This window comes from Sphaerodactylus townsendi, linkage group LG06 (genome assembly GCF_021028975.2).
Source record: "Sphaerodactylus townsendi isolate TG3544 linkage group LG06, MPM_Stown_v2.3, whole genome shotgun sequence".
NCBI lineage: Eukaryota > Metazoa > Chordata > Lepidosauria > Squamata > Sphaerodactylidae > Sphaerodactylus > Sphaerodactylus townsendi.
This window is the reverse complement of record NC_059430.1, coordinates 34,279,450-34,294,821: the sequence shown is the minus strand read 5'-3', so window position 1 is coordinate 34,294,821 and position 15,372 is coordinate 34,279,450. Positions and strand designations below refer to the sequence as shown.

The 15,372-nt window shown below is 40.8% G+C and overlaps 1 protein-coding gene across 1 annotated transcript in view; it reads right to left on the bottom strand.

The window, feature by feature from the left end:
* Positions 1-1,151: 1,151 nt before the first annotated feature.
* Positions 1,152-15,372, bottom strand: part of PAH (phenylalanine hydroxylase) — a 36,074-nt gene continuing 21,853 nt past the window's right edge. Inside the window, exons 6-13 of the mRNA XM_048502318.1 lie at positions 13,626-13,822; positions 13,325-13,460; positions 12,401-12,470; positions 10,572-10,628; positions 9,302-9,397; positions 6,261-6,394; positions 4,948-5,063; positions 1,152-4,013 (exon numbers count right to left, since the gene is read on the bottom strand). Of these exons, the coding sequence (XP_048358275.1) occupies positions 3,973-4,013; positions 4,948-5,063; positions 6,261-6,394; positions 9,302-9,397; positions 10,572-10,628; positions 12,401-12,470; positions 13,325-13,460; positions 13,626-13,822 (847 nt within the window). The 3' untranslated portion in view covers positions 1,152-3,972. The remainder of the gene's footprint in view (positions 4,014-4,947; positions 5,064-6,260; positions 6,395-9,301; positions 9,398-10,571; positions 10,629-12,400; positions 12,471-13,324; positions 13,461-13,625; positions 13,823-15,372) is intronic.

The following is a 15,372-nucleotide window of genomic DNA, read 5'->3' as shown; positions in this document are numbered from 1 at the left end:
TGAGATTGAACACAAGAGAAACCATGGTTTGGGTTTTAAAAAATATTTTAAGCAAACACAACGTTTGTTCCTCATCACAAAGAAAAAACAGAAGTTGTTGGGAGAACTGTGGACATTTTGTAGTTTTTAAGTGGCTGTTGGGCTTATCTAGACTTTTCTAGGCAGACCACAAGTGTGAAAAAGCATAATATGTTATCTTTTAAAGTCTGTCTTTCTAAACTCTTGGTACTTTCTTGGTATCATTACAAAGGAGTGCAATAATGTGCAGAAATTAACAGTAATAACACAGTGAGACACAAGTGTCATCAGATTGTTAGGCAATGCTCACAATTCTATATCACCTGTGATATTAAGCTGTGATCAAGTAGGTGGCAATTTCACAAAGAGAAAAATGTTTCTGCTCCAGTGAAACTGACATGGTGAAATCTACATGCATCTAGTAGGCTGAAAGAACAAAGAAAGATGATAATAAACACAGCATCTTTTAAGTTCCATATTCATAAAAGGAACTTTGTAAAAAGTACTTGAACCATATATCTAGAAACCCAGCTGCCTGCCACATGTTGTAAATTATGTGGTGAGTTCCAGGAGAGAGAACAGTAAAAGCAACATTTCATTTGCTCCGTCCTTCCAACAGAAGTTACTCAGTCCCACTGTGCTCCTTGTATATAAACAATTTAACATACTCTGCATATATCTCCAAACCAAAACACTGTAACAGCAGGCTATATTATTTGCCCTTTTCTGATGCCCCCACTTTTATTTATTTATTCATTTATTTATTTATTTATTATATTTATATACCGCCCTCCCCAAAGGCTCAAAGGCTCAAAATAAGAACGTGTTCTTCCCTTAATTCATCACTGGCTATATCACATTGCTTGCCATAGGCATGATAAAAAAAAAGTTAAATACTATTATGTTGCCACTGATTTAAGTACATGCTCTCATATCTTCCATGGAAATTAATAGGAAAAAATATGTATCATAGGATGGATAGTGCACTTCCAGAACACCCCACATGAAAGCTTGGAAATAATGAAAGTCTCACAGAAAGCATAGAATAGTGAAATTGATTACTAATCACTTGCATCTAAAATTGATTAAATTTAATCTTGACTAGGAAATGTCCCATCACATTTAATGGCACATTTCTGAGTTGGTATGCTTTGGACAGATCATTTTAATACATTTCTCTGCAAATCAGTATCATAAAGGTTGACTAGCATGCAATGAATGGTCTACACACATCCTAAGGCATTAGACATTTATAAACAAATTTTGAGCACAGTTCCTTTCAGCCTTTGTGTGATTCACCTCCATAGTTACAATTATTCCTTTCAAATTCTGTGCGCAAATCACAGTTTCAAAAACAACAAACTGACCTTTCCACTTCAAAGCACTGATTGCAAACTGCCACAGAATATCTGGGGATTTGTTTTTAAATCCCAAGAGACAATAAAGCAACCTTCACCCTGTTTTTGAAAAAGGAACTTTGTCATGAGTCCCCCTTTAAAAAAAAAACTTTAAAAGCAGATTACAAAAGTCATGGATTTTAGATGTTGTGTGGGGGTTACTGTATGGTATTCATTAATAATAAACAGGATCTACAGAGTTGTTAAATCAATGCAGGTTGTTTACATAACATATAGCTTTTACATTTTATTTAAAGAAAATTATTTAAAGAAAATTCTGTAAATTAGCCTGTATTTTAATAAAGCATTTAAGTTATTGTTGCATTTAATATTGCACAAAACCTTTCTGTTTATGCAGGCAAGAGTCTCCTTGATTTTAATGGTGCTTGCATCTAAGTATGTGTATTTTGAAAGACAGAGACTGAGGATAGATCAAAAAAGGCAATAAAGTTTTAAACCCCTGATTTAAGACAGCATTTCTAATTACCATACAATGTATATATACAGTTAAGAGATTGCAGCATTGCTTATAAATACAAATACTAGAAAATATTGTGGCACCTTAAAAGCTAACAGAGTTTTATTTTAGTACAAGCTTTTATGCACTGCAGCCCATTTGGTCAGATGCTATGAGTGAATCCACATGAAGTAATGCAATGACTTCCTAATGAAGATCCCCTCATTTTTCTCTAAAGAAGGGAGCTCTAGTTCACTAAAAGTTATATCAATAAAATGAAGTTAGTCCTTAAAGTGATACACAGTCTTGTTTACATTTGTTGCATCAAACTAACATGATCTCTCTGATACACAAATAACATACAGAAGACCTCTAGACTGTACCAAGTGCTACAGCACAGCAGTCCAGACTGGGCATCAGACAGGAACAGTACCGGCATAGGACTATATTATGAAGCTGCAGTTTGGACATGTAAGCCTTTCAAGTTGCATGTTTCCCAGAACCATTTAATTTATACCCCCAGATCCTTTGGCCTTTAGATGCTTTGGGTGCAGGGAAATACATCTGCTTGATATTAGAACAGGGTATTTCAAAGCAAAGGTTGGAACTCCCTAGGTTTTTTCAGCAGGGAGTAGCCAATTGCCTGAATAATCCAAGAGAACAGGAGTGAAGTCCTTTATAGGAACCTCCAGAGCACTCCACACTTTTTTGCCATAAGTGCTGACCCAACTTTGTAGAACCACCACCAAACCACTGGAAATCTACCTCACAATCCTTCTCTCATATGATTCAATAAACCTAGTTATGAACCCAATGCTAAAACTAGCTACGAACCTATCTTTTGGCTATAGTCCACAGATCTAAGCCAAGATTGCTCACCTCTCCTTTCTAATTCAATCACCCACAGCCACAACTGTCTCAGTTACCCTTTCCAACACATTTCCTGTGCACCTTCAGATGCCCCCCTCTAATTCAGGAGAACTGAGCTTATCCTATTACAGTTTAGATCTTGGGTACCAATCAGATTTTGGATACCATGGCTTCATCAATTAAAAATACAATAAAAAGTCTATCAAATGGGCAGTTAGGGTCCTAAGTATGGTCATCACCGCTGAGGATCCTAGCTGTGCCAAGATAGCAGGCCTCCACCAATATCACCCTGGTAAATTTGCATACATAAGAAGAACATCCCAAACCTTCCATCTTTGTAGTTGGTTGCCCTCCAGAATCTTCATCCTTGATTTCAAAGTCTCTGCTACCAAGCCAAAGTCTTTCACTACAAGCATGAAATCATCAAACATTTCCACTTTGATCAGGCAAAATATGATTTTGTTGTCTCTTTTTGGATTTTCTACAAGAATATAACTCTTCACATCTTTCTATCCATTCCTCTTTTCTTAGTTCTCTCAGGCCTCTCTCACTCCCACCTACCTCGCAAGGTGTCTGTAGTGGGGAGAGGAAGGGAAGGAGTTTGTAAGCTGTTTTGAGACTCCTTACAGTTGAGAAAATGTGGGGTATACATCCAAACTTTGGTACTCTTCCTTTGAATGAAATCATAACCATATGAATATTCTTACCCTACAGATTTACTGATCTTTTTTCTTAAATCATAAAGAGATAAAGCAAATTGGCTACCTCTGAGGAGGATGCTTGATCAAGCATTACTTTTTCCAAGGAACTTGGTAATCCTTGATTTGAAAGTCTCTACTGCCAAGCCTTCTGGAAAAAAATTTCTTATAGAAGACTGAGTTCCCTGTCCATTACCTGTGGCATATTCTAAGATCTAGAAAGTATGCAACTGACAACAGGAGTCATGAATTGTCTTGTTCACGGCAATGAATTTCTGTGTTATAGGTAATCATGCATCAGACTGCAAAGCGTTTTTTATAATTGTTTGCCTATAGACAATGTCATCTGTTTTTTATAATGGATTGCAAAGAGTAATTACAGTACAACATGATATGTAATATTGATTACATCAATGTTAATGATTCATGCCCTGATTTTTTTTCTAAATGGCTGATATTTGTTTCAATGCATTCTTCTGCCACAAAGCCCTCAGAGCCACCAGATGTGTTGTTAGAAGTGATGGCATCTTCATTATATTTTCTGGAGAGCATTGCAAAGAAGTCCCAATTCATCTACAAAGGAATGAAGAAAGTCAGTCTGCTTGTGGCCTCTTGCCCTTCCTCTGGGGAGCATAAAACAACACATACAAAGCACTGTTCCAATTTTATCTTCATAAGGCTACATAGACTGGGGTATGAGATAGCTACTTCCAGAAACAAATGTGAAGGTATCTGAACCCAGATTTTCCTTGTAGAATTCCATCTGTCTATCAGTTACACCACATTGGCTTCCATTTCATTTAAAAGCCTGTCTCTAATAAGCGGAAGGAGGCAAAGAACATGTTGGTCTACCACGTATGCCATTCAAGAAATCTTAAACCATGAATATTATCAAGGGGATGGGCAAAGATGTAGGGAGTACTGAAGCCCTATCCACTGACTGCTGGAAAATATACACTCTATCTTCCTCCAGTCCTTCTGAGATTTCACTTGGTATAATCATGTGAGCACCATGAATCAGAAGTGAAGTAATATGCTCGAAGGTGGGGAAGCATCTGGTCCAGCCCAGGAAGTGCCACAACTGAACACAGGAAATGATCCAATTGAAATGTATTGCATTAGAGGTGATATAGAAGGTCTATTTGTACTGCAAGATACAAGTCATCACCTGATGGTATGAATTAGCCCATTGAAGAGAATTGGATATTCCACAGAAATGTATAGGTGAGCTCCTTGGATACTGAACAAAGTCTATTTCTGTTCTTTGAACTAGGTTAGCGAGTTTTTTAAAAAAATTGTTACAGGTTTTGTATCCCACACCATTAATTTCCCATAATGGCAAAAGCCCCAAAGTGCATAGAGAGCAAATGCTTTCTATAACTCCACTGGAGTGGATACAGTAATCCAAGAACACTTGATTACTGTCTATTTGCCCAGTATTGAACATTGAAGGGCATCAAAATTTGGGCATTAATATGGAGGGCAACTGGCAAATACAGCTACTTACTGCTGATGGAATCGGCTAAATTCTTCAGCTGTTTTGCATTGTCCAGGACCTCAATCCTTTGGGTATAAGGGTTGTAACGGACTGAGAATGGACGGGGAATTGTGGAAGCATATTTCCTGAAGGAGAAAACAGAAACTTCTAACGCATCCAAAATATTTATGTTTAAGCAATGACATCCTTTAAAGATGGCAACTTTCACACACTGTGTAAAGTGAAACAACAAACAGCTTAGGAAAATAAATAACACACTGATCAGACACCACAGTCATTTCAAAAATTTTGGGTTATCTTTGGGACTGGTTTAAAAGCAATACAGAATCTAATACAAATCTGTTCAAAAGGTCTTGTTCCCTTGAAGTTCTTTTAAGGGTTATACTGTTCATCAGCATATCATCTTTCATACATTTATATTGTCTTAACCTTTTTGGTTTTTAATTCATTTTGGGTTATTTTCCTTTTCTTCTTTTGTTGTGCACACAACGACACTGCAGATAAACCCCAAGGCTTTCAGACATTTTCAAACCTTATTTCAAAGTGCCATTGATGGTAACTGGATGCCCAAAATGGATCTAAAAAGTCATGCATTTCAATATGTATATATTTGTATTTTTATCTAGTTGTATACTTTTTCCAGTTCACTCCTGTGAAGACACTACATTAAACCAGACAGATTTGTACAGCAGTTATGCTAGAACCCATAATTGAATTTATTTATAATAACTAAATCCAGAGGTGGAGTGAGGTGGAGTGAGGGGAAACTCCACCAGGGGCGTGTGTGCACCCTGAGCCCCCGCCCCGCAACATTCCCTCAATGCCCCTGCCCCTCCACAGGCCTGGCCACACCTCCGCCATGGCTCTGCCCAGGGTGTCGCGCCCCACCCCACCCCGCTGGCACTACGCCTCTGACTAAATCCCCACCTCATCTGTTGAGGCTTCACAGAAAATGAGAACCACAGGTGAAACGTCAGTGATTTGAGATGGAAGGTGAATTTGGGAGTATTCTTTCCTCAAACATTTTTTCAGGTGGTTCACTGTATTTAATTTCAGCTTAGATGAACTGTAGGAAAATGTTCGGATTCATCTCTGATCTACGTGTTCCTTCCTGCAGGATGGACATTTCAATGGGCTTCCAGTAAATGAACTAGACCACAGGTGTCAAACTCGTGCCCCTCCAGATGTTATGGACTACAGTTCCCATAATCCCCTGCCAACATCATGCTGGCAGGGGATGATTGGAACTGTAGTCCATAATATCTGGAGGCCTGCGAGTTTGACACCTATGAACTAGACCCTAACAGAGAGGAACTTGTTACCTTAACTTTTGCTTTGCATCTTTAAAACTTTCAGCAATGTAGTAAATGGGCTGGAATTCAGTGACCGGGTATTTCTGGATTGCTGTCTTCTCCAGGTTGAGAGGTTCAATGGCAGGTTTGTCTGATAAACTGTACTGAAGGTGAGAGACAGAGATATTTTGATCAAAAGATGCATCCATACAATTCAACGGGGCCCAGATCAGCATGATGATGCAGTTGCACATCCAGATACATGCCTGTATTGGCTGTGTATTCCTAAGACTGTTTCCATACAAAGATCCAGTGGTGGGATTCAGCAGGTTCACACCACTTCAGCAGAACCGGTTGTTAAAATAGTGGTTGTAAACAATCAATTGTTAAATTATTTGAATCCCACCACCAGAACTGGTTGTTAAATTATTTGAATCCCACCACTGCAAAGATCCCCTCTGCCAGAATGGGGTGGCAAGACACATATCTATGCTTAGAGTCTAGCCTCCTTTTTCATTTCCATCCATGGAAAGGGGCCATGTGATTTCCTTTGCTTCCACTGCAGAGTCCCACTTCACCTCCCAAGCTATTCCAGGGGTTCACTGACTTCCAGGAGGTAAAGTTCAGGGAGGACATGGAAGGCCGCAGAAGGAGGAGGAAAGTTAGGACATCCCTTTCCATGAATGTTGCTGTGCTCCACAGGTTGCCAGCTCTGGCTCAGGAAATTCCTGGAGATTTGGGGGCAGTAGCTAAGGAGGGTGAAGTTTGGGGAGGGAGCTCACCAGGGACATGATACCATACAGTTTGCCCACTGGTGATGCCATTTCCTCCAGGATAAGAGATCTATGAAATCTGGAAATCAACTATAGGAACCTTCCCATTTAGGGTTGCCAACTTTGTTTTGGGAAATGCCTGGAGATTTTGGGGGTTAAGCCCAGGAACAGTGGAATTTGGGGAAAGGTGGGATTTTTAGCAGGATAGCATGCCACAGATTCCACACAGATTCTACCCTTCAAAGCCACCTTCTCTCTTAGGGAAACTGATCTCTGTTGTTTAGAGAACAGAGGTAATCCTGTGAGATCTCCAGGACCCACCTTGAGATTGATCACCCTGAAGATTGGCAACCCCAGTGCTCAGGAGGATCCCAGCCACAGAAAGCATATCCTTGCCTCATTCATCTGTCCAACAGATCTCTGAATTAAAGGCTATTATCTTTTCCATGTTATACACATGAACTTTTGGAACTATGACTTTGCAAAAGCAAATAATATCAGTCAAGGTAGGGATGGGATTGGAATCCAGCCAGGATTCTTAATAGAGCTGACTAAGAGCCCCTTTTAGTATATTTCAAGGTACTGCATCATTAGGACAAATAAGCCATGCTTTTTCCTCAGCCATATAAACAGACCCTCCTGATTCTGGCTTGCAGGGGCGTAATGAGGCAGCCCTGGGCAAACTGTAGCCCTGGGCAAAACCTGAGTTGGATGCCCCCCCCCATGGGCGGCCACTCCACCACGACCAAAAATTTTTTGCACCAGGACATTGGTGCCTGCAGGGGGTGCATTTTTAGACATATCAGCACCAAAATTTCAGCATATCATAAGGAGACTGTCCTTATGCTACTCCCCATGTTTGGCGAGGTTTGGTTCAAGGAGTCCAAAGTTATGGACTCCCAAAGGGGGTGCCCCATCCCCCATTGTTTCCAATGGGAGCTAATAGGAGATGGGGGCTACAGTTTTGAGGGTCCATAACTTGGGCCCCCCTGAACCAAACTGCACCAAACTTGGGGGGTGCCATCATCTCCAGATGATACCCTGAAATTTTGGTGCCGATACATCCAAAAATGCACCCCCTGCAGGAACATCCTAGAAATTTGCCCAAGAATCTTTGTTCTGCATTGAGTTTTCTGCATTGCTGTCAATGGGGGTTGCAGGCTGTGCGGGGCAGATTTCTGAAGGCACAGTCTCAAAACTTTCAGGGTCTCATCAGAAGACTTCCCTAATGATCCCCCCCCCAAGTTTGGTGCAGTTTGGTTCAGGGGGGCCAAAGTTATGGACCCTCAAAACTGTAGCCCCCATCTTCTATTAGCTCCCATTGGAACCAATGGGGGATAGGGGCACCCCCTTTGGGAGTCCATAACTTTGGACTCCCTGAACCAAACCTCACCAAATTTGGGGGGTAGTATAAGGACAGTCTCCTAATGATACGCTGAAATTGTGGTGCTGCTAGCCTAAAAACTGCGCCCCCTTCAGGCCAAAAATAGAAAACCACTAAAATACCCAAAAACGAACCCAGCATTTTGATGCCCCCCACAAGGTGATGCCCTGGGCAGCTGCCCACCTTGCCCTATGGGCATTACGCCAGTGCTGGCTTGGCTTTATAGTATTCACTCTGCTGTTCACACTGTTAGTCTATCAAAATGCGTTTTTTTTCCAGTTATGAACACAGCAGTGATTTGGGCATTCGGACGTTTGACTTTCTATGTCAGGAATCTCCCAGGTAACTACAGTGTAGCAGGGACTTTGCTCTACAAATTATTTAGTGTAATGGTTAATCCGATCTGATCTCTGAAACAGAAGGACAACCGTATCTTCTGTTTCAGATTGGTTATGAAGCCAACACTGAGTACTTCCACAGTGTTTCTCTTAAGTAGTTCCTGTGCATTGCTTGGGGTGCTTATGGGAAAGCCCCAGGCTTGTGGGGAACTACAAGCAGGGTGAGAAGCCCCACGGCAGGTACGCTCCCCGGATAAGCCCTGGAGCAATTTCGAAGTGCAAAACCAGCCAAGGACAGCCAGAATTATGATCTCTGTATAACAGATGAGAGAGGATTGACAGATGGTAGCTTGTTTAAGGCTTCCAAATGGCTCATGAATGAGTTGATTTCCAGCTCAAAGTTCTCATTCTCAACCATTTATTATATAGCAATCTGTGATATGTTGACAAACACAGTTAGCATTAAATGTAAGATGCATACAACGTACGATATAAATATAACCACCAACTTTTTAAAAAGGAAAAACAAAAGACATCTGCTTTGCAGAATTAAGAATAGTAGCAATGGATCCATACCTGCAATTCACCAAATGATGACAACAGCCCAGCCCCATAAGCCTTTATATCATTGCCTTCTTTACATAGTCCAAATTCCACAGTAAACCAGTAAACCTGATAAGATAAAGTCCAAACATCATCTGTTAATATGCGCAAATTCCTGGCAATTTTATGCTGAGCAAAGGAGACAGCTCTACCGGAATGGTCCATTTTCCACTGCTATTTATGAATTCTACAGTGTCACCCTAAGAAGAGTGATACCCTTTTAAGTCCATCAAAGTCAATGGGTTTAGAAAGCTAGACATTTTAGGATTGTACTGTTAAAGATTCATCGGCTTCTCCTCAACCAACAGGCTTTCAGATTGGAGAACAACATAAAATTAAGTACTGATAAAAAATACAGTCAATCACTGCATCAACACAGCAGACCTACATATGAAAAAACCTGTAAATATTTATGAGAAAGAAAGAAATCCTAAATAGATAAAGTATCAGGCGGAGACAGAAAAGCAGAATGTCAAGTGTTAGACCCTCACAGAACCTAAGAGTGTGAGTGACAGGCTGGGAGAGAGCAAAGTTTTAGAAGCACTTAATGTTTCAGACAGGATTTGAGAGTTCAACTCTGAGTTCCAGAGAGAACAAACAGGTTTTAGCATCTGGTAAAGACCTGTGATTTGTCAGGAAGACAGTATTGGGAGAGAGAGTATCCCAACTCTAATAAGGAAAGGAATTTACTTCTAGGTAGAGAAGAATTCTTAGCCAGGGTTCTTGGAACAGAGCTAATTGGTCTTCTGGTCAGAGAGGGTAGAACTGACAGGGAAAGAGATTGTGTCAGAGAGGGACCAATTCTTTTGTCAGAAGGTGAAATCATGCTGCATGTGCTAGAGAGAGATTTCCCATTCCTAGTTCAGTAGTAGGATTTACTTCAAATTCTGTGAGGTAATCCTAAACTTTGAAGGTTTGAAGGGGAAAGTGAGTCAGGAAAGTGAGTCATACAGTTAACAGGCTCCAGAGTTACCACATGAACCTCTAGATGATAGCTTTAATATGTTTAGTGAAACATCTTGTAAGTCTATCATATTTTACAAGCACTAAAAACTCTGACAAAGTGACATCTATGCATGGAAACAGCTTCTGTGGACTAAATAAAAGGGGAGGTTTGTTTTGATATTGACTGAATTTGATAGGGTTTTTTAACGTTTACATGGTTTTGTGCATATGTTCTGTATCTCAGCCATCCTGAGCTCAGTGCTGGGCCATACTGAAATCCCAATAAAATTTTAGTTACCGTAGCAAGTTTCTCGATGAATTCATCTGGTGCTCCTAGGGAAGCCAGCCCAATTTCCTGGTTTTTTTAAAAAAATAAAAGGATATCATTCAAAAATTTTTTTTTAAGTTCATCTTTATTTTGACACCAGCGCTAAAATGAATTCCAGGAAATATGTCAACTAATTTTTATTCTCAATGACTGTTAGCTTGTTTCCCTACACATTTATATTTAGATTATTGTATATCTTTTTCCCTAACATTTTAAACTATCAATGATATTCAACATGAATTTTAGGGAGGAATAGTGTAAACGCATAATTTAAGATCTGATGTCTTTTCAAAGGTAAATTATATTTCTAAATTAAGATTCAAATCACAAAATTCTGAAATATCACTGCATTTTGTATCCATAAGCATTTGTATCTTAGCTCTTTTGGGCACTCACTGCAAAGGGGTTTGGGAACAGACAAAATAATTCAATTTGGCCAGGTTTTCTCTTTGTCTAGGAGTGTATTAATCACAAAAGCCAGTTCCACATGAAGCTGCCCTATAGTGAATTAGACCATTGATCCATCAATCTGTCTATTCAGATTGGCAGGAGCTCTCCAGGGCACGGTACCCTTGACCTCATATCTCACGGTATCCCTGCCATCCCCTCCACCTTCCCCTCCCAGTGCCCCTGCATGCCACCCCCCTTCCCCTCTCAGGGGAACCACTCCGGGGGGGGGGGAGTTGCTGCTGACCTTGCAGCAGGCCCTGCCCCCTGGACAGCTCCATATCCTTGCTGGGGCTGGCGGGAGCACCACAAAAGTGAGGGGGGCTGGTAGCATTGCCGCAGTACCCCTGGGACATTCTCATGGTGCCCCAGGGTACCATGGAACCCTGGTTGGGAATTGCTGCTCCAGGGGCTCAGGCGGAAATTGTTCACATCATCTCCTGACTTGTCCTTTTAACTGGGGACTGAACCTTGAACCCTTGGCATGCAAAGCAGAGGCATAGCTCCTCCCCTCCCAATGCTTATGTGAAATTTTATTAAGGCACCGTGCCTATGAAGATATGTGCTAGCTCTTTTCATTATTTATCTCTTCCATGAATTTGTATCTCCACAACAGTAACATGGGTAAAGGTAAAGCTATTCCCCTGCTTTGCCTTTGCTTCCAGTCTAACATCACAAAACCCACCAGCCCACCTGTTCCCACTGTGTCCTCTGTTCTTCTTGTCATCTTCTCCATGCTTTACTTCTGTAGATGTGGGTGTGGTAGCTGTATTTTGGTTTGAAGCCCTTCTATATTTTCTAGTGCAGGGGTAGGGAACCTGCGGCTCTCCAGATGTTCAGGAACTACAATTCCCATCAGCCCCTACCAGCATTGCCAAGAGTTTAAGCAGAGTTTACTCTTCTAAGTCCATTGACTTAAACTGACTCAAAAGATTCTCACTCTGCTTAGGACTGCACCGTTAAACTAATCTTGTTTTTTTTAAAAAAACAAACAAACCAACAACAACCAAATTACTATATGCGACCAGGTGCTATTCTTGTTAGGCATATGAACCCTGCACAGTTCTGCTGCCCAGTTGTACCATTAGTCATTGCTACATGCTATGGCAGTGAATTCTGAAGGATAGTTGTATAGTGTGTTGCAACCAACATAAAACTATCATGAATGCATTTCATTAGATGTCTTTTGGTGCACTGAAATGAATTATTTCTCCAAATTGAGTTTTTTTTCTGTCCTGATGACAGTTTCTGGAGATTTTGGAGCTTATCTTTATATATGCACAAACTATTTGTCTATTTTGTAAGTGATCTTCAGAAATTATTTTTCATAATTATTTAAAGGCTTTACTTACTTGGGAAAACTGAGCAAAACTTGGATCAGCAAACAGAGGGACATGTCCTAGGAGCTCATGGCAAACATCTCTATAAGACAAGCAGTATGAGCAAATTCTTGGGGGGGGCGTATGGGTGTGTGTGTGAAAAACATCATTCATTAACAACAACAACAACAACAACACAAACAGAATGTGAATGCATTTTTTTTAAAAAAAAAGATCTAGATTGGCTATTGAATATTTGCATGTCCCAGTCTCTGCTTCATGAAATTTCTGACTCTGTATATTAAACTCTTATTTTAGGAAGAAAGGGGGGGGGGAGGGTTTAAAACCCAACCAAAACTGTATTTCCTATGAGACCTGAGAAAGTAAAAAGAGAAGAATTATTGTTTTTGAAAAAGTATTAACCAATACATTGTGGTCTACAGGGCTGGCCCTATCATTAGGACCCACCATGAGCAGCAGATTATGTCACAAAAGGGCAATAGTAACAGGTAAAGACACAAGCACGGGGTCATTCCTGATCCATAGGATGACATACATCATGACATTACCAGGCAGACTATGTTTGCCAATGCTTTCCCCAGTAGTCTACACTTTACCTCCTGCAAGCTGGGTATTCATTTTACCAACCCCAGAAGGATGGAAGGCTGAGCCAACCTTGAGTTGGCTACCTGAAACTGACTTTTGTCAAGACTGAACTCAGATCATGAGCAGAACTTGGACAGCAGTACAGCAGCTTACCACTCTGTGCCATGGAACTCTTAAAGGGCAGCAAGTATAAATGAATAAATTATCACATTTTCCCATTATGGAGGATACCATCTGGATTTTCTGCCTCAGGCACCAAAATGTCTTGAGCTTTCTCTGCTAGCCTCTTACAATATTCTGAACATCTGGCAGTGATTTGACTGTACATCCCTTCCTAGACAAAATACTTACGGTTCTGGGGTGTACATTGGTCTTGACGAATGGCGAATATATTGCGTAGAATGAAACACTCTGAAAGCCAAGCCAGCCAAAAAATCCCGAGATGACAGGAGTCCAGCCACAGGACGTAAGCGAAATCCAGTGCAGCCTGTGCATACAGATAGAGTCTCTATTACAATCACGTTAAAATAATGTTCTCATTGATTTATAGTTTTTCGATCAATCCTTGTATACTGCTTCATGTACAGAATGAATAATTATAGTATATTTGTCAATAATATCGGACATTTGGCCTATCTGCACTATTACTTACTTTTCAAGAAATTTGAGACATCTTCCAACTGGGGAATGTTATCTTCTTGGTAACCACAGTATTTTTCCAAGAGAGGGAAGATGTGGTTGTGTTCATAGCAGGCATGGGTGGGATAGAGGCTCTTCAGCTCTTTGAAGACTACACCCCATGTTTTCTTCTCTTCCTCCGTGTAAGTCACTCTGGGGATAGGCTGTCCACTAGAAAAGAAAGAGATTGAAAAATGTTGAGGAATTCAAAATCATTCTCCTATGACAAGGGCAGCTATTTCTGAGCGATTGCTTCCTACAGACTTTATATAAGGTATTTCTGAGGTCTTCTGAAACACTTCCTGATACAACGAGGTAGAGAATATCCAAGACTGGCTCTTTGCTTTGTGGAAACTATGTTCTGAGGAAGAAGCAAGTGAGTGCCATGAACACACTGGTGGGCACCAAGCAGAGGATAACAGGGCCATCTTTTTCACTGCATTCTATGGAACAAAATAAAGTGGCTACAGTTAACTAACACAATAGTTTGGGATAACAACTCACCAGCCCCATCACTTCTCACCCCCCCATATAGGTGATTGGTTGTCATTTGTCCTATGGGGAAAAGAATTATAAATAATATTGTCAACCTCTAGGTAGGGCCTGGAATTCTCCTGGAATTACAACTGATATCCAGAGATCCGTTTCTCTGGAGAAAATGCCAGCTTCAGATGACAAACTTTATGGTGTAGATTCTAGGTGAAAACCAGGAAGTGACATCAATTCCCACTAGGAATCATCAGTTTAACCATATAATTTCCTACAATTCCAAGTGCAGACTGATGTCACTTCCTGGTCTCCCCAGAAGTGATCGAATGCCATCACAGCAATATCTCTCCCCCATTTCCCCACCCATGCCAATCCCTGCTAATTGCCAGACAGTGACTGACAGCCCTAATGCCTCATAAGCAATGATCCTTCTTTCAATCACTTATCTGAAACCATCTCCTGATTTCCCATTCTGCCAGCAGTGGCAGTCTAATATATTTTGTTCCTTTTTTTGCTATGGCTTTGCAGTTCTGTAATCTGGTTAAGAGTGAATTTGGCACATATGATAGCCCCAAATGATCTGGCCATAGGACAAGGGGTCGGATTAGATAACCCCTTAGATCTCTGTGGGCCCAAAATTCTGCAGTCCTGTGATTCAGCTACATTAATGGCTCAGCAGGAACACTAAATTTGCCCCTATCTAAATACAGTTATAGCATTGTCAATCTGGCTCGACTTCGGACCAGAAGGGAGTCCTTTAACCTGTTCTGCTTTATTGACTTGACATTAAAACAGAGGGAGGTCAATTCTTCAGGAAAATAATAAAAAATGGACAGGCGACTCCCCCTTGGTTTTTTCAAATCAAAGAGTCTTTTCCAGCAATTTAAAAAGGGTTTGTGACACTGCTGGGATAATGCAAGGGATTTCCAAAGCTGCAGGTTCTTTGTCAAAATACAAGTGATACCCCACCATTCCCCACCCCCTCATTTTAGCCCCAGCCTAGCAGTAGCCCCCCAATAATGGTGCAATTTTCTGTCTCTCTGCACCAGTCCTCCTTGATCTATGGAGCTTTAAACATGATTTTGAATTAGAGGAGGGGATGAACTGGGACTACTTTGGTTTCTATAGCATTGACCTTTTCTAATTAATCCTTAGGCCACCTTCATGGGCCTGGAGAAAAGAGTAGGGGCTTAAGGCACTGTCAGACACCAATTTGAAGGCAGCTGAGATCA